The following is a 25,717-nucleotide window of genomic DNA, read 5'->3' as shown; positions in this document are numbered from 1 at the left end:
TTAGAAGGCAGAAAGAAAATCTGGAATTTAATGTCAGATGACATGATTTTCTCTAAAATAGTAAATGTACAACTTGACAATGGCATGTTTTGCCCTAATACTAAATTGTGGTCAGAAACGAATCAAATAAAGAAAAATAACAACTATTCTAAAGAATTAAAATCTTGTAAGACAACAATACTTAATAATGTTTAAAAGGGGTTTTTGATTTAGGAGGGTATAAACTCTATTCTATGCCATGAAAGGAAGAGTTTTGTTCAAGGAAAACGAAGTAATAAAAAAAAAATCAAAGCATATTGACCTGATGCATACAAGAATATTATAAAAGAAATGCATACTATGCACTCAACACAATGTGTTGTAATTATACCAAACATCATATACTATAACCATCTTTCCTAAATTTATTATTAATTTATGATATTTATAAAGAGAACAACTTACAATCTAAAACACCAAAATACAAAATGCCGGGGAGTTTATTGTTGTAGTACCGGAAAGTTGTCCCAAGATCGAACGCTGGAAGACCTGGCAGCATGGTTGGGCGAAATATCAGCACGGTACAGTGAAGCTATCTGATGCATATCAAGGGCTAAAGGATTTTCATTATCTGTTATTACCGAGGGTTGCCGCTCGGAGCTTTCGCCACTGTCGTTGCGCCATTCGGGGATAACCATGCCCAAGGAAAAAGGACCATCAATGTTGATTAGCTCAATAGTCTTCTTCTCCATTTTGTGCAGCGTTCATCATCGCTTTCGGCATTTCTTTGTTGCCACCACGGCCATTGGCGTCCAGCGCCTGCGCCTCCTGCAGCATATTCTCCAACAACCCATCGTCCTTGATTTGCTTCGAACGGAGCTCCGTTTTCAACGGTGAAAAACACCCAGAATCCTGATGAGGATGATGGTTAAATGCTGCCCTCGACGATGAAGGAAGATCGAGTGTCATTCGATTTGAATATTGCTGCATTAGCAACGTAAAGCTCGAGCTGGTAGCATCAAGATGATTGTTATTGTAACAGTTGCTTTGAAGTCCGTGATGCTTGAACCGCTTGTTGCTATGGAAGAAGTCGTCGTCGGTGGTGATGTTGGGATAATCGAAGAGAGGGAGAGTTGGGAAAGAAGGTGGGTTATGGGGAGAGTGAAGTGGGGAGATATGGGGTGGTGTTGAAGCGGAAGGGCTAGGGAGAGGAGGCGGCGTTGTTAAGGCTGAATTTTGTAAAAATGGAAAAATCAAGTTACAGCTTTTAAAAATTTTGTAAGATTAAAGAAAAATTCAAAAAATTTCTAAATTTTTGAAAAATAAAAAATAAAAAAAGCATTATAAAAATTTTAAAAAATTTAAAGGCTAACTAAAATTTTCAAAAACATTTTGAATTTTTTCAAAAATTTTGGGAGATTTGCCACATTCCTCCCGCCTAGATTATTAACAAAATCACTAGCTTAATATAAGAAGCCTGTGTTCATCACCAACAAAGAAAATAAAAAATAGCAAAGAATAGCAAAAACAAGATCAAATTTTAAATATTAAATGTAAAAAATGCTAACCCATTTTTAAATCAAATTTTAAATATTAAATGTAAAAAATGCTAACCCATTTTAAAAAAAATAATAATGATTACTTGACTAGCCATACGAGCCCATTTATTTCCCATCATAGCATGCAACTCAATGATAATCTTATTTTCTTCAGCAGAAAAAGATCTATTCTTCAAGCAGTCTGGTCTTAAACGGTTAGCCCATCTACACCTACAACTCTTCCCACAACGTGCCAACCTTGTGTTCTTTTGCACAGCATTCCGATTCCCTTCACCATGACTCCTCACACACTCCACCAAAATTGCATCCTCCACTGCCGTCCACGACCCCTTTTTCAACACTATCTCGCTTTTTCTTCCTATGCCAACACCGCAGTTGTTCATCCCATTGCTACCTAAGGACCCACCACACTCGTTTTATGCAATAAATTGGTTTTTCTCTCCCATCATCATCATTTTTCGTTGAATGTTATGTGCTAATATTTATATCTAAAAAGAAAAGGGTTTAATGAAGGGTTTTTGCAATCTCTTTGTAAATGGTCACTGCGATATCGTGAATGTAACGGCTGAGTCTTTAATTATGACAGAAAGAATTGAAATAGAAAGTTACTAAATATGAAATAATAACTGCAATAATAATGATAATAATTTATTAAAGTCGCAGATTCATTATTTTATTTGGTCTAAAAAACTGAGAAAAATATTAAAGTCCACTATCAGCTTACTTGATTTTCTTTTAAAATTTTCTTTAAAATAGTAAAGTATAACTTGACAATGGAAAGGAGACAAGTTTTACCCGAATACTAAATTGCGATTAGAAAAGAATCAAATACAACAAGTATAACTATTAAAAAGAATCAAAATTATAAAATAATCCTACTTATTAATGTTTAAAAGAGTTTTTTGATTCAGGAGGATCTAAACTTTGTTATGTGAAAGGAAGTGATTATCAAAAGTAGCAAAAGTCATATTACTTATTAACACAATTTAGAGGCGAGTTACTTTGACTTAGAAAATTTTAGAACACTCAAAGTTTTAACATTTAAACAAAACTTAGATAAAACCCACACAATGAAAATCAAGAGTTCCCGTACAAGCTCAAATACTTTTGGTGAAAATGAATTTAAACACTCAAAATCCTAACACCTTTAACACTTATTATATTTATCAAATTTATGTTTATGACAACCTTTTTTTTCTTTTGTATATATCGAAATTATTGTGTTATAATTATATATTAAGTTTTCTACAACCAGACATACGACATACATTTCAAAAGCCAAACAGAAAAAAAATAGATAAATATAGCTAAAATTCTGTCCTCAAAGTTCTAAAAAAGTAAATGAACAAATATGAAAAAAAAAAAAAGATAACTAATTTAGAAAATCATAAAATACTAGAAAGTTTCCAAAATTCAATGGTTGTTCTTGGGATTAAATTTTCGAAGCCTAACTAAAACTTTCAAAAGTTTAAGAGTTCAATCATATTTTTAAAAAAAAAAACGGAGAGTCGAATTAAAATTTCTCAAAATTTTGTAAGATTAATGAGAATTAAAAAAAAAAGAATTGATTAAATAAAATTTTCAAAAATAAATATTAAAAGGCATTATAAAGATTTTCAAAAATTTGAAGTCTAATTAATATTTTTAAAAAAATTCTAAAAAAATAAAAATTTTCTAAAATTTTGGTGAATAACTGACCATTATAGTCTGCCCAGCACAAATTATTAACAAAATCACCAGCTTAATACAAGATCTCTTTATTCATCTCCAACAAAGAAAATAAAAAGAGGCAACAAATAGCGTAAACATGATCAACTATTAAATGTTAAATGTAAAAAATGCTACCCCATTTTTAGAAAAGTTGTAATGACTACCTGAATAGCCACAAGAGCCTATTTATTCCTTAATTCTTCGAGAGAAAAAGATCCCTTTACAAAATCTCATAAAATAGTTATATAACTCCTCATGTACTCCGTTAAAACCGCATCCTCCACCGCCGTCAACAACCCCTTTTCAAACACTATCTCGCCTTCTCTTATGATGCCAACACTGTTGTTGCTCATCCCATTGCTACCTAAAGACACACCACCCTCTTTTTGCGCAGTAAATTGGTTGTTCCCTACCACCATTCGTTATTATCATCATTTTCCTTTGAATTTTCTGTGCTAATATCTATACCTAAAAGGAAAAGTGTTTAAAAAAAATTTTAAAAACAAAATTAGAGAGCCTAATTAAAATTTTCAAAAATTTTCAAAATAATAATGAAATTTTTTATTTTTGGGCAAAGCCCCCCATCCACCATTACGTTCCGCTTTGCTCTAATTATTAACAAAATCATGAACTTAATACAAGATTTCTCTATTCATAACCAACAACAAACACAAAAAGAGGCAAAAAATAATAGAAACAAGATCAAATATTAAATGTGAAATGCCAAGAATGCTCTTTTTTTTAGAAATGTAGTAATGACTATCTGAGTAACCATATGAGCCAATATTTTCCCCATCTTAGCAGGCAACTCAATAATAGTCTATATTTTTGTTTACCCCCTTTATTTTTTTATCAATTCAATTAGTTAAATTATTTTAAAATATTAATATTTATATAATTAAAATAAATCTTATAATTAATATAAATTTCCGTGTGACATATAATTATTGTTAGTACATATCATAATTAAAAAAATAGACATACATATTTAAATTCATATAATATATCAATTGTTATATATAAGTAAATTACGAATAGTCAGTGGTTGCATCTTTGTTTCATCTTCCCCAGCTGAAATCGAACAATCGACTCATTCTAATTTCTTTGCACTCGACAAGACAAATTCGTCACAACAGGCCTTTTTGGTTCTTGGCTTCTTGGGTACAACGCCTTCCTTTTCGCAACTTATTCGAGATAGCTTGAAAATGGGTTTAGACATGTCGACTAATCTTATTTCTCTTGTTCCGGTTCTGAAAAAATGGAATGAAAAAGTATATGGACATATTGCTACAAGGAAGCACTCGCTTGGTCGCCGTATCGACAATGTCCAAGCTGCTCTGGATCGTAAGTGCTCATAGTTTCTCCTGGATCTTGAGATAGATGTGCATTTTAAATATAAAAAAGTTCTTGATGAAAAGGAGTTACTTCAGCTGCAAAAATCCAGGACGGATTGGATCCACCAAGGAGACAGAATACCAAGTTCTTTCATAACAAAAATCTCTTGAGGTGTAAGTTTAACAGAAAATCTGCTTTAAAGATCGATAGTGCTTGATGTTATAATGAAAAAATTCTCCAAAAAGAAGCTGTTAGTTTTTTCTCATCGTTGTACTCTTTGATTGACCAAAACCGAGTCACTGTTCGCCCGAGCTTACTGTTTTGGTTGCCCCAAACCCATTTGTCTTAAATTATATTTCGACCTTTGTGACATAAATGGTATATATCACTAAAATATGGAATATGTAACTGAAAGCCGGATATATTAACCTTAAACATGCTTATGCATTTAATGTCTACATTAAAATTACAGCTATTATGGTAATGAATTTGGTGTCATCACTCGATATTAAACACCTGTCTTCTCCTTTCCTTTTTAGGTCAACATTAATATATATCCAGCGAGGACAAGTGGGGCATCCCTTCTTCTCTACCAGCCTCTAATATCCATATATAAGCACACACACTGTTGAGGTAACATGCAATCAAATACATAGAAACTAAGCCTTCAATTCTCCATGTCTAGAAAGAAAACAAAACTTGCCTACATTACCAATGATTCAGCAAGGAAAACTACCTACAAGAAAAGAACCAAGGGTCTGGTGAAGAAGGTGCGTGAACTCACTACCCTTTGTGGGATTGAAGCTTTTGCTGTTATCAACTCTCCTGATTTCGGCTCTCAAGCGGAGGTATGGCCGTCCCTCGAGGATGCCCGACGCTTGCTGTCCGAGTTCAAGAAGCTGCCCCTGTCGAAACAAAACAATAAGATGGTTAACCAAGAGAGTTTCCTTGAGCAAAGCTTAGTCAAAGCTACTCAACAGCTTTGGAAACTGAGCGAGGAGAATCGCCAGAAGGAGTTGGAAGAAGTCATGTTCGAAAGCCTGAGTGGAAAAGGGATATTGCAGAGTTTGAATGCGATGGATTTGGATGAGGTGGGTCGATTGGTTAAGCAAAACTTGACGGATATTGACGATAGGATTCGTGTGCTTACTAAAGCATCTCATTCCTAAGGATATTATTGACGGTGCTCTCTGGTTCTGGTGCCTTCTTTGTCTTGGGATATATAGGTGTATCAGTTTCAATGTTTGCTTGTGTTATGTCGACCAAATATTTACAGTCAGTTGCCCCTTGAATTCGAGTATTTTATGTGTTGATCGTCTTCGTAATAATCGAAATAAATCATTTCCCCATTTCAGATTTCTGTGGAGTGATCGTTGATGCAGGCTTATTTGCAGACAAATAACGTTTTTTTTCTTTGAACGAGAAAGAAAAAACATATTAATGTTTGTTTTAGGAGTTGAGATTAGTAATTACGTATTATTTGGTTTTCTAATACAAAAGAGACTGTTTTACCCATACTTTTTTAGTTGCAATTAAATCAACCTTCTTTTAATAACAATCATTTCAATTGAGTTAAAATTTAATTAATATAATTGAAGAAATTTATAAAAATGATTTTGTTAATATATTCATAAAAAACCAAGATAAATGGTCTAATAATTAAAAGATAAGACAAGATAATAATAACGTATTTAAATGTTTTTGTTACAGTTTGGATTGATGGACCGATTCACTGAACGATGTATCGAAAAATCTATTACGATTGGTTTTTTTTTCTTTTTATGGTTCTTGTTGCAAGAATAATCTATAATAAATGAGTGAAACTCGTCCAATGAAATCTCTTATTAAACTTAATGAGAGTGAATCAACCTCTTAATAGATTGAAAACAAATCATGTAGGGGTTAACAAGAACATTTCTTCTTATGCATCTTGTAGTTTTCGTGGTAATCTATTTGAGTGGATTGACCATATTGTTAGTGAAAGCACGGTTGCAAAGAGGATTTGACTTTGTTCTCCTCAAGCTTCCATGATTGGCTTGAGAATAATTGTATGTCTAACAGTATAGAGGCACACACACTATTAGCGTAACATGCAATCAAATACATAGAAACTAAGCATTCAATTCTCTATGTCTAGAAAAACAATAAAGCTTGCCTACATTACCAATGATTCAACAAGGAAAACTACCTACAAGAAAAGAACAAAGGGTTTGGTAAAGGAGGTGCCTGAGCTCACTGCCCTTTGTGGGATTGAGGCTTGTACTATTATCTAGTCTCCTGATTTTGACTTTAAACTGGAGGTATGGCCATCCCACGTTGGTGCTGGACGGTTACTTTCCGAGTTCAAGAAGCTGCCCCAGTCGAAACAAAACAATAAGATGGTTAACAAAGAGAGTTTCCTTTAGTAAAGCTTAGCCAAAGCTACTCAACAGCTTAGCAAACTATGCGAGGAGAATCGCCAAAATGAGTTGAAAAATGTCATGTTCCAAAGCGTAAGTGGAAAAAGGATATTTCAAAGTTTGAATGCGATGGATTTGAATGAGGTGGGGCTATTGGTTAAGCAAAACTTGAAGGATATTGGCGATAGAGTTCGTGTGCTTACTAAAGCATCTCGTTCCTAAAGATGTTATTAACAGTGCTTTCTGGATCTAATGCCTTCTTTGTCTTGGGATATATAGGTGTATCAACTTCAATTTTTGCTTGTGTTATGTCGACCAAATATTGAAGTCGGTTACCCCTTGAATTTAATATGGTTCAATACATTACATAGAATTGTATGACAATTGGAAACTTTAAATGTGAAATGCCAAAAATGCTAACCCTTTTTTTAGAAAAGTAGTAATGACTACCTAAGTAGCTATATGAGCCCATTTTTTCCCCATTTTTTCCCTATCTTAGCAGGAAACCCAATAATAGCCTTGTCTTCTTCAAGAGAAGAAGATCCATTCTTCAAGTTTGGTCTTCAATGGTTAGCCCCTTTATTGAAACTGGCCTGCATACCGCATTTACACCACATGAAGTATGAAAAAGCAGATCAAGCCGCACTTACAGCACATAAAGTATGCATGCAGCTGTTAAAACACATATTACTGTTATTGTATTTCATTCCGTTTTGTTACATTAAATATTTCTTTGTAATTTAGTCAGATTTGAACTAAGCTGATATTGTTTTAATGTAATTAGGTACTGATGGATTGATAAATTAGTACATCTATGGTGTGCAAGCAATGTTTTCATAAGTTCCAATGTTACTTAGTAATAGTAGGTAAAGTTAGGTAACAATCTGTTTTGATTTGACCAGCTAAATGTCTGGTATATGTATTGCCTTTGTACCTTCATTCAAGGTTAATGAAAATCATTTTTGAGAATTTCATTCAAAAACTCTCTTTTCTTGTTTTATTTTTTTTTTGCTCTCCAAGCCCGATTCTATTTATTTTCTCCAGCAAACTTACAGTATTGTTGCTCAAGCTTCTGTTAACCTCCATTCATCTTTGTCAAAAAACCCAAAAATTGGTATCAGAGCTCAATTCTTAGTGGACCTGTTATTTCTTCATTCCTTAAAACCATGTTTTTCACCAACTGCACCACCAGTCTTTAATAGAAAGGGCTACCACATTTGGGAAGTGAAAATAAAGACCTACCTGCAAGTATTCGATTTGTGAGAGGTTGTCAACTCAGATGTTGATCCAGCACCTCTTAAAGTCAATCCAACAGTGGCTCAAATCAGATAACATGCAGGTGAAAGAACCAAAAGACACAAAGTCATATCTTGCATACAAAACAGTGTGTTAGATATGATCTTCATAAGGATCATGGCTTGTGAGTCACCAAAGCAAGCTTGGAATAAGTTGAAGGAGGAGTTCCAAGGATTGAGAAGGAATTTTGAAAACTTGAAGATGAAAGACGAAGAAATAGTAAAGCAGTACTCAGACAGAATCATGGCTATAGTAAACAGCAAAGGCTACTTGGAGAATAGTTCAGTGAAGCAAGAATTGTGGAGAAGGTGATCTCAACCTTACCTGAAAGGTATGAGGCAAAGATCTCATCTCTTAAAGACTCGAGGGATCTGACCGGCATCTCATTGACAGAGCTAATCAATGCTCTTTATGCTCAAGAGCAAAGGAGCGCTAGCAGACTGAAGGAACATCAAGAAGGTGCCTTCCAAGCCAAAAGCAGACCAGCTTCAAGCTCCTCTGCCTACAAAGGAAAGAAGACCTAGTCAAACAAGCCTAGAGCAGATGGTGCAGGAAGATATCCAACTTGCTTACACTGTAGAAGGCTAAGTCATCCGGGTGAAGAATGTTGGTTCAGGCTTGATGTGTAGTGCAAATTCTGCAAACATATGGGTCATACTGAGAAAGTGTAGAAACAAAGGCAAGTAGAGACAAAAACAACCTCAACAGCCAAGAGCTGAAGCTTAAGTGGCAGAAGAAGGCAGTGATAAAAAAGAGCAAGTTTTTGCAGTTTCTTGCTCAGCTGCTAAAGAAAAGACAATAAAGGGATGTTTAATAGATAGTGGTTGCACAAACCACATGACTCCTAATGTTGCTATCTTAAAAACAATTGACAGAAGCTTCAAAACAAGTGTAAAGGTTGGAAATGGACATTTCATTAAAGCTGAAGATAAATGAGATATGCTGATAGACACTCTTACAGATACCAAACTTATTTCAAATGTCTTGTTTGTGCCTAAAATCGATAGAAATTTACTTAGCATAGCTTAGTTGCTAGAAAAGGGCTACTCTGTGGTGTTCAAAGGCAATGAGTGCCTAATCAGTGATCCAAGTGGATCCAAGCTCATGTCAGTGACCATGGCTGATAAAAGCTTTGTTGTGGACTAGAACAAAGGCTTAGACTGTGCCTACACAACTATTAAAGATGAATCCAAGCTGTGGCACAAAAGGTTAGGCCATGCCAACTACAAATTACTAACTCAACTGACCAAAGAGGATTTTGTTGAAAACTTCTCCAATTCAGTTGAAAAAAAAAGGAGTTTGTGAAGTGTGTCAGCTAGGAAAACAAGCTAGACTACCATTCCCTACAAACAAAGCCTGAAGAGTCTCAGAAAGATTGCAGCTAGTCCATACTGATGTGTGTGGTCCTATAAAGATGCTGTCTTTGAATGGTAGTAGATATTTCATCTTATTCATTGATGATTACTCAAGCCATTGTTGGGTTTACTTCATCCAGTAAAAGTATGAGGTAGCCTCAGTTTTCTGGAAGTTCAAGGCTGCATGGCCTGGGACAGTGCGTCGTCCCAGATACACGGTCCTGAGACTCAACACCAGTCTCAGTAACAGGTGACATCGGCATCTCGCTAGTGTCCAAATTAGGGATCGTATTAGATGCGAGTGACTCAGCTCGAATCCCTCTACGGCCTCTACCTCGGCCTTTAATACCCCGTCCACGAGTACCACTTATGCTCATCGTAACTATCAAATTAATCTGTATTTAGAATTTTTATGTATATTAGTTTACAATTTCGATAACCATTAATAGAGTTTCAGAGTCGGTTATCGCGAGTAGTAAGCTAACTACGGTTTTTAGTTTACACTACCTAAAGTGTTTCATAGCACATACACAGTATTTCAGACAGATACAGACAAAATTTCAGTATAAGCATGCTCTCAAAAAGTACATATCAGTGTTTCAAAGAACTTACAGGATCAATGCTGGAGGTTCGGTGTACCACATATTTATTAAAAATATTTCAAATTACTTTACCACTTACTTTCCAAAACCCATTCTTTTTACTGCCCAAATCCACAGCTGAGTTTTTGTAAACCTGGCTCTGACAACACTAAATATAAAACCCCCAAACCCGGCCTAAACGTTATGGTCGAATCTGGCAGCATCACATGTGAGTGCTTTTAAGAAAAACCTTAGCGAGTTGAAAATTTGTCCAATTTGTTAACTTTACTTAGGTCACGAAATCCCTATTTCAAATATCAAGTGAAAACATTTCATAAACACGAAAGTTAAAACGTCATGTATTCTTAAATCAATAATTTATCAATTTAAAATTCCAAAATAAACCCCAAAAAAACAGTTCGAGTCTGAATACATAATCAATCCCCAAAAACAACTTTTAAGGTAAAAAAGGAAAAATAAATGTTACTCATAAAACTATTAAATGTCTACCAATGGTCACCGTCAAGCTTTCCGTCACACCGATCCGTCTACTGTTGAGGATTACCTAACAAAAAAAATAAACAAAGGGTTGAGCTTTCGCAAACTCAGTGTGTACATCCCCACAAACAGCATGCATACAAATAGATAATAGAATACAGTTATTCGGCCTTAGCCATATAGATGTCACATGCATAACAGATCATATATCAGAAAACATGCCCACCAACCCTGCACACCATCTCCGTCCAATCCAACACACCATGTAGGGATAAAATTGACCCACTCATCCCTGCACACCGTATATGGGGATATAATCGACCCATCCAACCCTACACACCATAAAGTACCGCATCGCAGCACATATCATAAGTATGCAGCTTAGCTGCCAGATAACAGGCTAATCGCCTCTCAGACTTCCTTCTTTTCACAACAATCCCAACCCTATGCAATGCATCATAAATATCATGGCATGCTATTATGCAGATAACAGATCATGTCAACATCATGTTAGAGCAGATTTATCGAATCAGACATATACACATGCTTATATTAACCTACTTCTCAGTAACCAATCAGAAAATGGGAACTAAGTAACGCTTATTACCCCTACAGTCAAGTCACAGTCGACTTGGGTGACCCGTGCAACTTTACAGAACAAATTAGCAAAATTGGGCTCACACGCCTGTGTGCCCTACCCGTGTGGGCCCACACGCCTCACACGGCCCAAATTGGCCTTGTCCGTATGGATCACATGGCCTGGCCTAGATTCTCACACACTCGTGTGATTCACCAGTGTGGGCCCACACGCCTGTATGGCCCACATGACCCATTTGCCTGAGCCCGTGCCTCGCACACGGCCTACAATCCATCATATGCCTGTGTCCGTCGTGCCCGTATGGTGCGCGCACGGCCTGGCTCATCAGTGACACGCCTGTGTCTCGTAACGCAGGCTTCCACACGGGCAGACCACACGCCCATGTGGCGTCGACAGGCCACTTTTCATCTTTCACTAAAACTCGTTTTCTGCATAATTGGAGTACACACCTGGTTCATTTTCACTGCTAATCCAACCACAAGCACTCCAAAGCCTAAGATTGACAATACCGAGCCCAAATCAGTCACTTAAATAGACTTACATAAGAATGGACAAATCTCAAAACGCGAGATCTACTTACCTTCGACGAAGAACGGTGATTCCTTGCTGTTAAAAACTCGGTTAGTGATCCACAGATCCTTGAATATTCCCTAAACAGCAACCAAAATCCTTCTTTAAACAAACTCTAAAGGAAAACACGTAACTCAATTTAAAGCGATACTTACTGAATTGACAAAACCGCTAGCTATACGTCTAAGCTTATCGAAAAAGAAGAAAAACAAAAGAGAGGGGAAGGAGAATGATGATTTTCGGTAGTAAGGTTTTTGGGGAAAACAAAAGAAAAGAGGGCAGAAAACAAAAAGAATGCCTTTATTCCAAAAAAAGGGAATAAACCCTAATTTCCCTTAAAACCCCAACTCTGAATTGCAACTTGCAGTAAAAAATAATCCCTTTGCCACTACAGGGAATAGAATCCCTGACCCTAAATGTATTTCCTTGCCACTTAACCACTAGACCAGCAGGCCCATTCTGTTAAGTTTTTACCCATAATTCCTATAAACCCGTTAACCAAAACCCAGGCTTAATTCTTATAAAAACTAAAATTTTAGCCCAAGTTAAGGCTCGAACTTGGGACCTCCCAGACACACCCCAAAGCACATACCCTCTTAAACCACACATATATATACCAAAAAGAATCAAAACGAAAATGTCGATATTTTCATGCTCCACAACCACAAAAGTCAAAATTACAGAAATTTAGGGAGTTACAAAAAAGTAGCAAAAGTTGTATTACTTATTAACACAATTTAGAGGCGAGTTAATTTAAGTTGAAAAGATAAGTTAATTTTGGTAAGATTAATGAGACTTTCCAAAAAAATTAAAACACTAAAAATTCTAACACTCAAATTTTAGACCCTTTTTTTAACGGTATCTTACCTTCTCTTCTGCCGTCAACATTGTCATTGTTCATCTCATTGCTACCTAAGGACACACTACCATCCTTTTGTACAGTAAATTGGTTGTTCTCTCCCATCATTATGATTTTCCTTTGAATGTTATGTGCTAATATCTATACATAAAAAGAAAAGGGTTTTTGCAAGCTCTTTGTAAATGGTCGGCGCGATATTGCAACTATAACGAATGCATCTTTAATTATGACAGAAAGAATTGAAACAGAAAGTTATCAAATATAAAATAATAAAAGGAAGAATTTAAGACCCACTAAAGAAGAGATCAACAAAGTACCAAAAGTTGTATTACTCAAGTTAATTTAACTTGAAAAGATAAGTTAATTTTACTTATTAGAAAAAGTTATATTACTTATTAACACAATTTAGAGGCTAATTTAAATTTTCAAAAAAAATTGAAAAGAATAATGAAATTTCTTAAAAATTTTAGGGCAAAGCCCTCCATCCACCAGTATGTTTCGCCTTGCCCTAATTATTAATAAAATCACCAACTTAATACAAGATCTCTCTATTCATCACCAACAAAGAAAATAAAAAAAGGCAGAGAATAGTAGAAACAAGATCAAATATTGAATGTGAAATGTAAAAATTAGAAAAGTAGTAATGACTACCTAAATAGCCATAAGAGCCTATTTATTCCCCATCTTAGTGTGCAACTCATGGAGAAAAAGATCCCTTCTTCAAATTTAGTTTTCAATGGTTAGCCCCTCTAAGCCTACAACTATTCCCGCAACGTGCCAACCTTTTCTTCTTTTGCACAATATTCCAATTCCCTTCACCGTGACTCCTCACGTGCTCCGACAACACAGCATCCTCCGCACGGTTGACGACCACTTTTTCAACACTATCTCACCTTCTCTTCCAATGCAAACATCATCGTTGTTCATCCCAGTGTTATCTAAAGACACACCACCATCCTTTTGTGCATTAAATTGGTTGTTCCCTCCCATCATCATCATTTTCCTTTGAATGTTATGTGCTTGTATCTATACCTAAAAAGAAAAGGGTTTAATGAAGGGTTTTTGCAATCTCTTTGTAGAAGGCTGCCACAATATTACGAATGTAACGAATGTGTCTTTAATTATGATAGAAAGAATCGAAATAGAAAATTACCAAATATAAAATAATAAATGCAATAATAATGATAATAATTTATCACAGTCGCAGATTAATTATTTTATTTAGTCTAGAAGACAGAGAGAAAAATTAAATTTCACTGTCAGATTACTTATTTTTCTTTTAAATTTGTCTTTAAAATAGTAAAGTACAATAAAAAGAGGACAGGTTTTATCCTAATACTAAATTGCAATCAGAAACAAATCAAATACAATAAATACCAACTATTAAAAAGAATCAAAATCATAAAATGACAATACTTATTAGTGTTTAAAAGGAGTTATTTATTGAGGAGGGTCTAAACTCCGTGCCGTGAAAGGAAGAGTTTAAGACCCACTAAAGAAGAGATCAGAAAAGTAGCAAAAAGTGTATTACATATTAACATAATTTAGAGGTGAAATTCAAAGGTAGATCCTAATAAGCCGGTTAATTTGACTTGAAAAGCTAAGTTAATTTTCTTGTGTTTTGTTAAATGCTTTTAACAAAAACAAAGTAATAAAATAAAATCAAAGCATAGTCACCTGAAGCATACAAGAATATTATAAAACAAAATGCATACTATGAATTACACCAAACATCATATACTATAATCAACTTTCCTAAATTTATTATTAATTTATGATATTTATAAAGATAAAACAATTGTTATCTCATAATATGAATTCTAATATTAATTGTCTCCCTAAGTCTAAAACAAAACAACTTGATAAATTTAAAATATTTTAAATTTAATTAAAATTTTACAAAAAAAAATCAATATCAAAAAGAAAATAACTTGTTAATATATAAATTACCAGTGCTATAAAAGATAATTTGTTGATTTCTCGTATAAAGACTAATGAATTAATTTCTTCCCTTTTTTTGGTAGAAGACCAACTAGTTTTTAATGAATATAATTTTCATAATTGGGATATAATTTTCGCAATTGAGAATACATGTAGTTGGAATTAAATTGTAATATTTAATGAAAAAAATTTGTAACTAAAAGTAAATTTTATAGTAAAATTTAATTCCATCATCATAATAATGATTATTAATATTAATTATTTGATTTGTTGTCACTATTACATCATTTCCCTTAAAGAAAACTTGGCACTAATTTGACCATTTTGTGGAATTGGTCACATTTATACACTCATAGTTACGATTTATTTGCGAAGGAATTTAACCTGTCACAAATACATAATTATAAAAAAAAAATTATGTAGTGACAAACTTTTTATCATCACATTTATGACTAGTAATAGTGCCTATCGAATATGTTGTCACTACTGCATAATCTCTTCGGAACTTGCCCCAAATTTAGCATTTCATTAGTGATGAATAGTGACCAATGGATTTAGTAACAATTATTCATTTATAGTGTGATGTAATTTAATCAGACACCATTACATTATCACAAGAAATGAATTTAAAAGTGACAATTTTATTGTCACAATATTGATAGTAATAGTGACTACTAGATATGTTGGCACTATCATATCATTTCTTGAGAAAAAGTATTTGGCGTGAGTCTTAAGCATTTCATTAGTGATGAATTTGTAGTGATTAATGGATTTAGTAACAATTATACACTTATAGTGACAATTTACTTATAAATGTAATTTAAATTATTACAACTATTGTCATAATAGCGACTATATATTAATGAATCACACTTACTTATTTTTGAAGTCAAAATTCGTCACAAATAATTAACTATTTGTGACAAAACTCTATATTATCACAATTATATCTTCACTAAAAATCTTGATTGTTCTAGTACCGGAAAGTTGTCCCAGGATCGAACGCTCGAAGACCTGGCAGCATGGTTGGGCGAAATATCAGCTGGGTACAATGAAGCTATCTGATGGTTATCAAGGGCTAAATGATTTTCATTATCTATTATAGCAGAGGGCTGCCGCTCGGAGCTTTCGCCACTGTCGTTGCACCATTCGGGGATCGCCATGCTAAAGGAAGAAGGACCATCAATGTTGATTAGCCTCGAATAGTCTTCTTCATTTTGTGCAGCGTTCATCGTCTCTTTTGGTATTTCATTATTGCCACCGCTGCCATTGGCGGCTAGTGCCTGAGCTTCCTGCAGCATATTCTCCAACAACCCATCGTCGTTGATTTGGTTCGAACGGAGATCCATTTTCAACGGGTAAAAATCCCCAGAATCCTGATGAGGATGATGATTAAATGTTGTCCTCGACGATGAAGGAAGATCGAGTATCATTCGATTCGAATAGTGCTGCATTGGTGAAAACGGCAATGTAAAGCTCGAGCTGGTAGCATCAAGATGATTGTTACTGTAATTGTTGCTTTGAAGTCTGTCATGCTTGAACCGCTTGTTGCTATGGAAGAAGTCGTCGTCGGTGGTGGTGTTGGGATAATTGATTAGAGGGAGAGTTGGGAAAGGAGGTGGGTTATGGGGGGAGTGAAGTGGGGAGATATGGGGTGGTGTTGAAGCGGAAGGGCTAGGGAGAGGCGGCGGCGTCGAGGCTGAATTCGGGCTTTGGAGTGGCAGAGGCGGCGTTGTTAAGGCTGAATGAGGATTGTAAAGGAAGTTTTGAGGTGGTGGTCTGTGAGGGATGTGGAGAGGATGAAGAGGCATGGGATTTGAGGTGTGAAGAGACACTACGGGAGTTTGGAAGGAGAAACAGGAGTTGGGTGCGGTGGTTGGCGGAGGAGAAGGAATAGGTGAGGGAGGATGTGAGTGACGCTGGCGGTGCTGGTGCTGGTGCTGGGAATAGAAGGGTTGGACGTCAGGTGGGTAAAGTGGGAGGCCTTGGCGTTGCCTTCTCTTCACCCTTGTGTTCCAATAGTTCTTGATTTCATTGTATGTTCTTCCAGGAAGCTACATTATCAATGCAAGCAAAAAGAGAGTTATCAATCACATATAAATTAACAAATTTTACTTTCCAGTCCTTTTATTTCACTTAAGCTTAGTTTTACAGGTCCATTTAATTGTAGAGAAATTAAGCTCGTATATTCTTTCAACAAAAAATTAACATAAATTATTTGTTTGAAGGTATAACTACAAGTAATACATCTCTATAACTACAATCAACATTAAATCAGTACAATGTAATAACAGAATTACAATCAAAACATCCATATAGCTACAACTAGTAGGGAGGAAGTTAGAATTATTTTTTCCAAAACATCATTATATTGACTTATATCTTTATAGCAGCATGACTTTCTTTTTAAAGGGTTAGGTAAGGCCCTCACCCTTTAAGTCAAACTATCATAAAGTACAAATAATACATTTAAAGATACATTTATACTTAGGCAAAAAAAAAAAAACTAGAGAAGACCCACACACAATGAAAATAAAAAGAACCCATGAATGCTTAAATACTTTTGGTGAAAATGAACTTGAACACTCAACACCATAGCAAAGCATGTCTTGATTCAATTAAGTGTTATATTATGCCTATTACAACCTTTTTTTTGGTATGTATTGAAATTATTTTATTAGAATTGTATTTTAAGTTTTCTATAGCTAGACATACCACATACATTCCAAAATAAAAGGAAACAAGATCAAATACTAAATGTCTAATATAAAAAATAAAAAGATCCTTTTTTATGCCTAATACAATATTTCTCTGTTCATCACCAACAAAAAAAAATAAAAAGAAGCAAAGAATAGCATAAACAAGATCAAACATTAAATGTAAAAAATACTAACCTAATTTTAGAAAAAATAATAATGATTACCTGAGTAGCCATACGAGCCCATTTATTCCCCATCTTAGCATGCAACTCAATAATAATCTTTTCTTCTTCAGGAGAAAAAGATCCTTTCTTCAAGTTTGGTCTTAAATGGTTAACCCATCTAAGCCTACAACTCTTCCCACAACGTGCCAACCCTGTGTTCTTTTGCACAGCATTCCAACTCCCTTCGCCATGACTCCTCACGTACTCTGCCAACACCGCATCCTCTGTCCCCGTCCACGGCCCCTTTTTCAACGGTATCCCGCCTTCTCTTCCACTACAGACAACACTGTTGTTCATCCCATTGTTACCTAAGGGCTCACCACCCTCGTTTTGTGTAGTAAATTGGTTGTTCCCTCCCATCATCATCATCATCATTTTCCTTTGAATGTTATGTGCTAATATCTTTACTTAAAAAGAAAAGAGCTTAATAAAGGGCTTTGGCATATTGCAACTCTTTTGTAAATGCCTGCCATAATACTATGAATGTAACGGATGCTATTTCTTTAATTATGACAGAAAGAATCGAAACAAAAACTTACCAAATATGAAATAATAAATATAATAGTAATGATAATAATTTATTACAGCTATGGATTAACTATTTTATTTGGTCTTGTTGAGTAAAAAATTAAATTTCACTCTCCGATGACTTGGTTTTCTTTTAAAGTTGTCTTTAAAATAGTAAAATACAACTTGGCAATGAAAAAAAGGACAGGTTTTACTCTAATACAAAATTTCGGTTAGAAACAAATTAATTACGATAAATACCAATTATTAAAAAGAACCAAAATCATATAATAACAATATTTATTGGTCTTAAATTTAGATTTTATAATTTTCGACATAATAAAAAATAATTAAAATAGTATGTGAAGATATAGAAAAAAAAATTAATATATGGATTTTTTATATTTTAATTAATATAAATTATGCCCTTTCTTTTTGGGTCTTTGTTTGCTCAATAATAGGGCAAACTCCGAACAACAAATGCGACTACCGCGACTCGAACTCAGGCCACATCTGGGACAATGAACACTCTTGACCATTAGGCCATCACATGGGGTTCAAAGATACAAATTATTTTAACACTACCTTTGGTTATTAGCGTAATAACATGAGAAAAATATCTTCTTTTTTGGGCCAAAGAAAAAAAAAGCTTATTTAATATAGACATTTTAAAATAGTTACACATAAAATAAAGAATGAAGAGTACAAATTTAAACTTAAAACTAGAATGATAAATAAAAACTCTTTGCCACAAACAAGTCGTAAGAGTAACTAAAAACTACCATTTTTTATTAGTTTATAACTAGCTCGTGACTAAAACAAGTGGAAAAGAAATAATAGTCCCACCTAACATAGTATTATTGTTTCATTAAAAGACTTTTTTTTTTTAATTTTTTTGGCAAACTTAAATATTTTATCAATTCCCTCTACAACTCTCTTTCAAAAATCACAACCACCATAGCGACTTCTCTCAATTATCTATTGCTTTTATCACATTCACTTGTCACTGCACTTGTTTTTTCAAAGTCTGGATCAATATTTATATCAGTCGTCTATTCATAACACTCTCTTTTACTGGTTGGTAACTTTTCTTCACTTAAACAAAAACTCATTCTTCTTCTTTTTTTGCTTCTTTTGAGCTGTTATGTTGTAAAAGACAAACAGAACAGCAAAAAGAGTTTAACATTACAACATTCTAAATTAAAACACATTCCATTACTAACAAACCTACATTTACAACCAAACAAAAAATCACCACCAAGCTTTAAACATTTTCTCACGATTAATACCTACAATCGCCAAGGAAGGTGCCATTTCGTTTCCATTCTTTTCAGGCATTGAGAAAACAACATTCCAACCTTTAACATGTCACTTTCAGTACATGTAAAAATTGCTTAAAGAGACCATGGTCTCATTGCCTTGTTAGCACACCAAGAAAACACCACCATTAAACCAAGTTCAATATATAATAAATCATTAAGCTTCTAGTTCATAGCTAAAAATACTTCCAAAGCAACCTTCACCGTGCCAATCTCAGCCAAATCGGCATCATTTGTTGCTGCAAAACTAGAAAACAACGCTCTTGCGACACCCTCCTTATCTCTCAAGGCACCTCCACATCCTGCTCTATCCTCTTTTACAATCCCACACACATTGAACTTTAACCATCCATGTGGAGGAGGGCACCAAATTAATGCAGTAGGTTTGGATTTAATTGAATCAATCCTACACCTGTTCAGACATATCCACCAAAAATTCTCCTGCAACATTACTTCATCATAAATAGATCAAATCCAGAACAGTGCCCTCATCTTTGATTGAAAAATCAAATTTTCCATAGACATGCTCCTTCTTTCAAAAACCATACCATTTCTTGCTAACCAAATTGTCCAACATGCTACCGAAATTGATATCAACCAAAAACTTTTCCTAATTTCAACCATTTTCACATTGTTGCATAATGAGTAGAAATCCTCAAACCATCTACCTATTTCCAACCCACCTTCCACCAATAGAAAATTTTAGTCCAAAAGCCTTCAAAAAAATTTGCATTTGAAGAACAAATGGGATGCGTTCTCTGGATCTCTTTCACACCAGGGACAACTTATTGATATGTTTTGAAGATTCACCCTTTTTTGATCAGAAATTCCATTGTAGGAATTCTGTCGATAGTGAGCATCCAGAGGAAACTTTGCACTCTAGGTGGTACCTTAAGTTTTCATAATTTATCGCAAGCAAATTTTATATCCACCCCTCCATCCACTAACAATAATTCAAAGCATTTTCTAACCAAAAATTCCCCATTTCTATCGATAACCCAACACAACTTATCGTCCACATCTGGAACTAACACCGTGCTACTCACCCTCTCCACCAATCTACTAAGCATCACCTCCACCATTCCCAACAAAAATCTTGTAACGAGTTCATTCCATTCATCTTTATAAAACTCGGGATTTCTCAAAAAATCAGCTACCGAACTTTTTTTTTGTCTAGCAAGAAGAAATAGCCTTGGAAAATCTTGTTTAATGGACGATTACCATACCAAATGTCCATCCAAAACAATGTCGTCCTTCCATTCCCAATCTGCCAATAGAAAGAGTCCATCCCCACCCATTTAGACACTACGGCATCTTTAGAATTCTCAACAATACCTCTCCAAACCTCTTAATCTTTCAATTGCAGCAGCAAATTTAAAATCAAAACAGTCATCTCCCCAAATCTTTCTAACTAAATCTACTGACACCATTTCTAACTTAGTTTCTTGAAGGAAACTGACATTAGCCCTAATCATTCTTACTAATCTATTGACAGTGTAACACATCATACCCGTACCCGAGAGCGGGATATGATACGAGACATTGCTGAAATTTTTAGAATAATTTCAATTAATTTATATCATTTAGTATTCATTTTCATGTTTCATGTAACATCCTTTTCATATTATAATTCTCGTATCATATCAAATATTCTATCCGTTGAATCATTGGAGTTCCAATGGGTTTTTTAACAGTACACTCAAAGCGTACATTTCCATGTTCCATCAATTCATATTCAGAAATAACCCTTAGGAAATTTAATCATCAAGCACTCTCTTGAGTCACATTTCATGTAACTATAATGAATCAGGATTACCTTTTCAGGTCAATTCCTACCCACTTTAAGTTATCATAAGGAATCCTATATCGTATAACCGTAGCAAATCAGGATTACCTTTTCAGGTCAAATCCTATCCGCCTTAAGTTACCTTAGTGAATCAGGAATAAATCCTATTCACTTTAAATTACGATGGTGAATCAGGAACAAATTCTATCCACTTTGAGGTATTATAGTGAATCAGGAATGAATCCTATCCACTTTATATTCTCGAGAAGGCTTTTGTCAGATTAAGCGTTCGGTTATCTATTTCTGCAACACATGCAGGAACTCTTTCATTTGGGAAATCACCTATATCCATCCGGAACCCAATATTCAAACAGATTTTATCCCTTTCAAGTAGTTTCAGAACATGTATTATTTCTTTCATTTCAACATCTATACATATCATATATTCAATTCAAACATTATATAAAATACAATACAATATTTAAATTGACATATTTACATGCTCATTCAAGTTATACGAACCTACATGACTAAATTGCAGAAATACCAAGATTTATGGACATTTTGATAATTTAACATTTTTCCAATTTTCACTCGATCTTAAATTAATAATTTCATTCAACTTATTAATTTAGATAATAAAAAAATTCATTCCCTTCAATTTGGTCATTTTGACATTTTTACAAAATTGCCCCCTAAAGTTTTACTTTTATTCAATTTAGTCATTGAGCCTAAAACATGAAAATTAACTATACTAGCTGAATATTCATATATATTTTCCTCCTCCTCCTCTCTATTCCACATCCTTAATGTATATAACATGCTTATAAGTAACATTATCTATAATTTCACTATTTACTTATATGTATATTCAAAGTTGTCCATCCATATCATAGTCACTAAATTATTTTTATCTTAAGATACAGAACTCAAAATTAAGATCCGCTAATTTTTCCTAAAACTAGATTCACATATCTTCTTACCATAACATTTTCAAAATTTTTGGTTTAGCCAATAAGTACAGTTTATTCTTTAAAGTTACCCCCCATTCTGTTGTCTAACAGTTCCGACCCTTCTTAGCTAAGAATTAATTATCTCCTCATACGAGATTCAGATGATGCTCCCGCTTATTTATATTGAAAATATACTAATTAAAGATTTTAAACATATAAATTTAATCCCTTAATTATTTTTCTCTAATTTTTAATGATTTTCCAAAGTCAGAACAGGGGAACCCAAGATCATTCTGATCTTGTCTCACAAAATTTATTATATCTCATAATTCACAATTCCATTGCTTACATCGTTTCTTCTATAAGGAACTAGACTCAGTAAGCTTTAATTCCATATTCTTTTCATCCTCTAATTAAATTTCCAAAATTTATGGTGATTTTTAAGAGTTAGCCTACTACTGTTATCCAAAACTGTTTTAGTGCAAGATGTTTATTTACCATGTTTATAACACCCTTATTTTCTTTCTCTACACTATTTCTCTTTACTTTCTCTTATTTTCTCTTCACTAACATATCAAGAACATAAAACCTTATATAAGAAAACTCTACATTGACATCATTTCCATGCTTTTTCAATAGTATCAAACTTAAAAATATATTGAAATCTTGATGTTATTACCTTGTCTCATTGATTTCAATCTTTAACTTGATTTTCTCTCTCCTCCAACTTCTATTTCTTGAATCTAACTTGATATTCTAGCTCCTCATAGTCTCCTTGTCATCTTTCTCTCTTGATAGCTAAGGAAATTCTTTTGATTTCTAAGTGAAAATGGTGGATTTTTTGTGAAAGGACCAAATTGTAAAGAAACAAAACTTTTTTTCTTCTCTTTTCTTCTAACGTGAATTGCATGGATGGAAAGATGATAGAAATTCTTCATCTTTCCTTCCTTATATATATTAAATAAATTATTAATAATAAATAGTAAAATATCTCATTAAAATATTAAAATAATATTTATCTTAATTAAATAATTATAAAATATCATCAACATCATCATTACTTTCTAGATTTCTCCCTCTTCCAATTGACCATTTTTCCCTTTATTATCTTTCAAAATTTCATCCTTGAGTCCCCATTTAATTTGGTAAAATTGTAATTTAGTCCCTATAACTCTTCACTTATTCAATTTGGTCCTAATTCATCCATTTTCCTTAGTTTCTAGATCATTCAACCCTTAAAATATTTACACTATTGGCCCTTAAACTTTTTTATAGTTACACTTTAATCCCTCAAGTTTTGAGTATTTACTCTTAAGCAACAAAATTTTTCACACTTTTACAATTTAGTCCTTTCCTGAATAAGATATCATAATTTACTTCCCAATGTTATCATAGCTCAAAACTTCCCTTTTTGTCACTTATTTCCTTATTTTTCTATATCAAGGGTAATATCTTACTATAGAAATTTTCAAGGTATTACAGACAGCATCAATTTTAGCTACCGACCCCAGCCTTCTGATGTTCCACGAGACAATTCTCATATTTCCAAATGAATTGAACAATTAAAAAGAAATTCAATTAAACTACCACTCACCAGAATCTCGAAATCCTCTTCCCTCTGCCTTTAATAGCTCCCTATAGCTTTCCTTCAACCCTCATTATCTCTTTGATAACCATCTCCTCATCACCTTGCACACTAAATCCCAATCTTTTCCCCACCTCCCACGCCTTCTTCGCTTCTTCAAGGATGACTTTCCTTCTGTTGCTGATGTTTGAATCCGAAAACGACAGGAAAACTCCTTATAAAATATAATTTATTAACTAATATATAATATCTATCATCGTTCCAAGAAAATATAGTTTAGTTCATAAAACATCACTAAAATATATTAAAAACAATCTTACATCAAAAAGTAAAAATATAACAATAATCTACAAGAGAAAAGATGAAGAATTTATGAGCTCTCCGGATCTACTTTATTTATCTTTACAAGCTTAAAGTTTTTAAAATTTTTTTTCCTCTAAATGGGTTCTTTCTCTTCTTCTTTTTTTCTCCTTAGAAGCTTTTAATTATGAATTTCATGAATATTTTGGTTTTGATCTTAGCTATTCATGAGCAAAAAATTTTGGCTTAAGGGTGTAAAAAGCACTCAAATTTAAATAAATAAAAAATAATTAAGCCCCTTTTTTTTGCACTCATTTACGTACTTGAGCTTTCAAAATGCATCAAAAAGGTCCTCAAATCTTTTCAAAAAAAGCAATTAAGCCCCTACTTCTTCTTTTTTTGCACTCAATTGAGTACTTGAACTTTCAAAATACATCAAAAAAGCGCTCAAACTTTTTCAAAAAAAAAAGAAATTAAGCCCCTACTTTTTTTTGCACTTAATTAGGTACTTGAACTTTCAAAATGCATCAAAAAAACCCTCAAACTTTTTCAAAAAAACAATTAAGCCCCTACTTTTATTAAAAAATTATAAAAAATTAAAATCTATAAATATTATTAAATTTATTAAAAATTCAAATATTAAAAAATTATTAAAAAATAGAAATATATATAAATTGTAAAAAAATATAAAAAATTTGTTAAAATTTTATAAAAATCGTACAAATTTATAAAATATATAGAAATATAAACAAATTATAAAATTTTATAACGTCGTAAGAAAATTATACAAAATGTAAAGAAATATAAATTTCATAAAAAAATTTATAAAAACTATCATACTAAAAGAAGCATTTTATAATTTTTTTATAATTTTTATTAATTTTTATTCTTTTATCATTTTTTGCCACATTTAATGCTATGTTACGACACGTGATGACTTTAATTGAAAAAAAAATAGGAGAAGTTAATTTTTTATGATTTATATAAAATTCTACTATTTTTATTTTTTACAATTTTTATAAAAAAATTCTAATTTTTAATAAATTTTATATTTTATTAAAATTTAATAATTTTCTAAATTTTATTTTTTATTATTTTTATAATTTTTTTTTCTTATTTTTAATAAGACCAGGGGCTTAATTGCTTTTTTAAAAAATTTTGAGGGTCTTTTGGATGCATTTTGAAAATTCAAGTATCAAATTGAGTGAAAAAAATAGGGGCTTAATTTCTTTTATTGAAGAAATTTGAGAGCCTTTTTAATACATTTTAAAAATTCAAATATTCAATTAAGTAAAAATAATAATTTAATTACTTTTTTTAAAAAAATTTGAATGCCTTTTACACCATTAAACCAAAAATTTTGGTGGAATGGATTGCTACCAAATTTACCACTGAAAAGCTTGTTTCACCACTGACTTGGTCTAGTACAGCAGAAAACTTCAGTTGACCGTTTCTTGATTTATGCTCCAATTCTTTTTGACCACTTCTTTATTTATACTCCAATTTTTTTATACTTTAACTTAAACTTATATATTTTTAATTGTTATAATAGTAAAAAGTGATTTTTTTTAAAAATAATCTCGTTATAAGTTTTGATAATATTTACTTTTTTTAACACAATATCTAGAACTACTCATAGCCTCTCCACAATCCATAAATAATAG

General features: G+C 33.1%; 3 protein-coding genes across 3 annotated transcripts; 1 reads left to right on the top strand and 2 right to left on the bottom strand.

The window, feature by feature from the left end:
• Positions 1-711: 711 nt before the first annotated feature.
• LOC121210070 (transcription factor MYB101-like) lies at positions 712-3,667 on the bottom strand. The gene is made up of 3 exons (XM_041082151.1): positions 3,499-3,667; positions 1,636-1,932; positions 712-1,208 (listed from the first exon to the last, which is right to left on the bottom strand). Exons 1-3 carry the CDS (start codon positions 3,665-3,667, stop codon positions 712-714), a joined length of 963 nt encoding a protein of 320 aa, XP_040938085.1.
• A 1,542-nt stretch (positions 3,668-5,209) lies between these two features.
• LOC107888362 (agamous-like MADS-box protein AGL80) lies at positions 5,210-5,931 on the top strand. The gene has a single exon (XM_016812446.2). The coding sequence runs from the start codon at positions 5,261-5,263 to the stop codon at positions 5,750-5,752; it is 492 nt and encodes a 163-aa protein (XP_016667935.2). The 5' UTR covers positions 5,210-5,260; the 3' UTR covers positions 5,753-5,931.
• A 9,602-nt stretch (positions 5,932-15,533) lies between these two features.
• Positions 15,534-17,978, bottom strand: LOC121210069 (transcription factor MYB97). The gene is made up of 2 exons (XM_041082150.1): positions 17,604-17,978; positions 15,534-16,734 (listed from the first exon to the last, which is right to left on the bottom strand). The coding sequence occupies exons 1-2, from the start codon at positions 17,976-17,978 to the stop codon at positions 15,625-15,627; spliced, it is 1,485 nt and encodes a 494-aa protein (XP_040938084.1). The 3' UTR covers positions 15,534-15,624.
• Between the last annotated feature and the right edge of the window lie 7,739 nt (positions 17,979-25,717).

Source organism: Gossypium hirsutum, chromosome A11 (genome assembly GCF_007990345.1).
Source record: "Gossypium hirsutum isolate 1008001.06 chromosome A11, Gossypium_hirsutum_v2.1, whole genome shotgun sequence".
NCBI lineage: Eukaryota > Viridiplantae > Streptophyta > Magnoliopsida > Malvales > Malvaceae > Gossypium > Gossypium hirsutum.
This window is presented reverse-complemented; position numbering and strand designations above follow the sequence as displayed.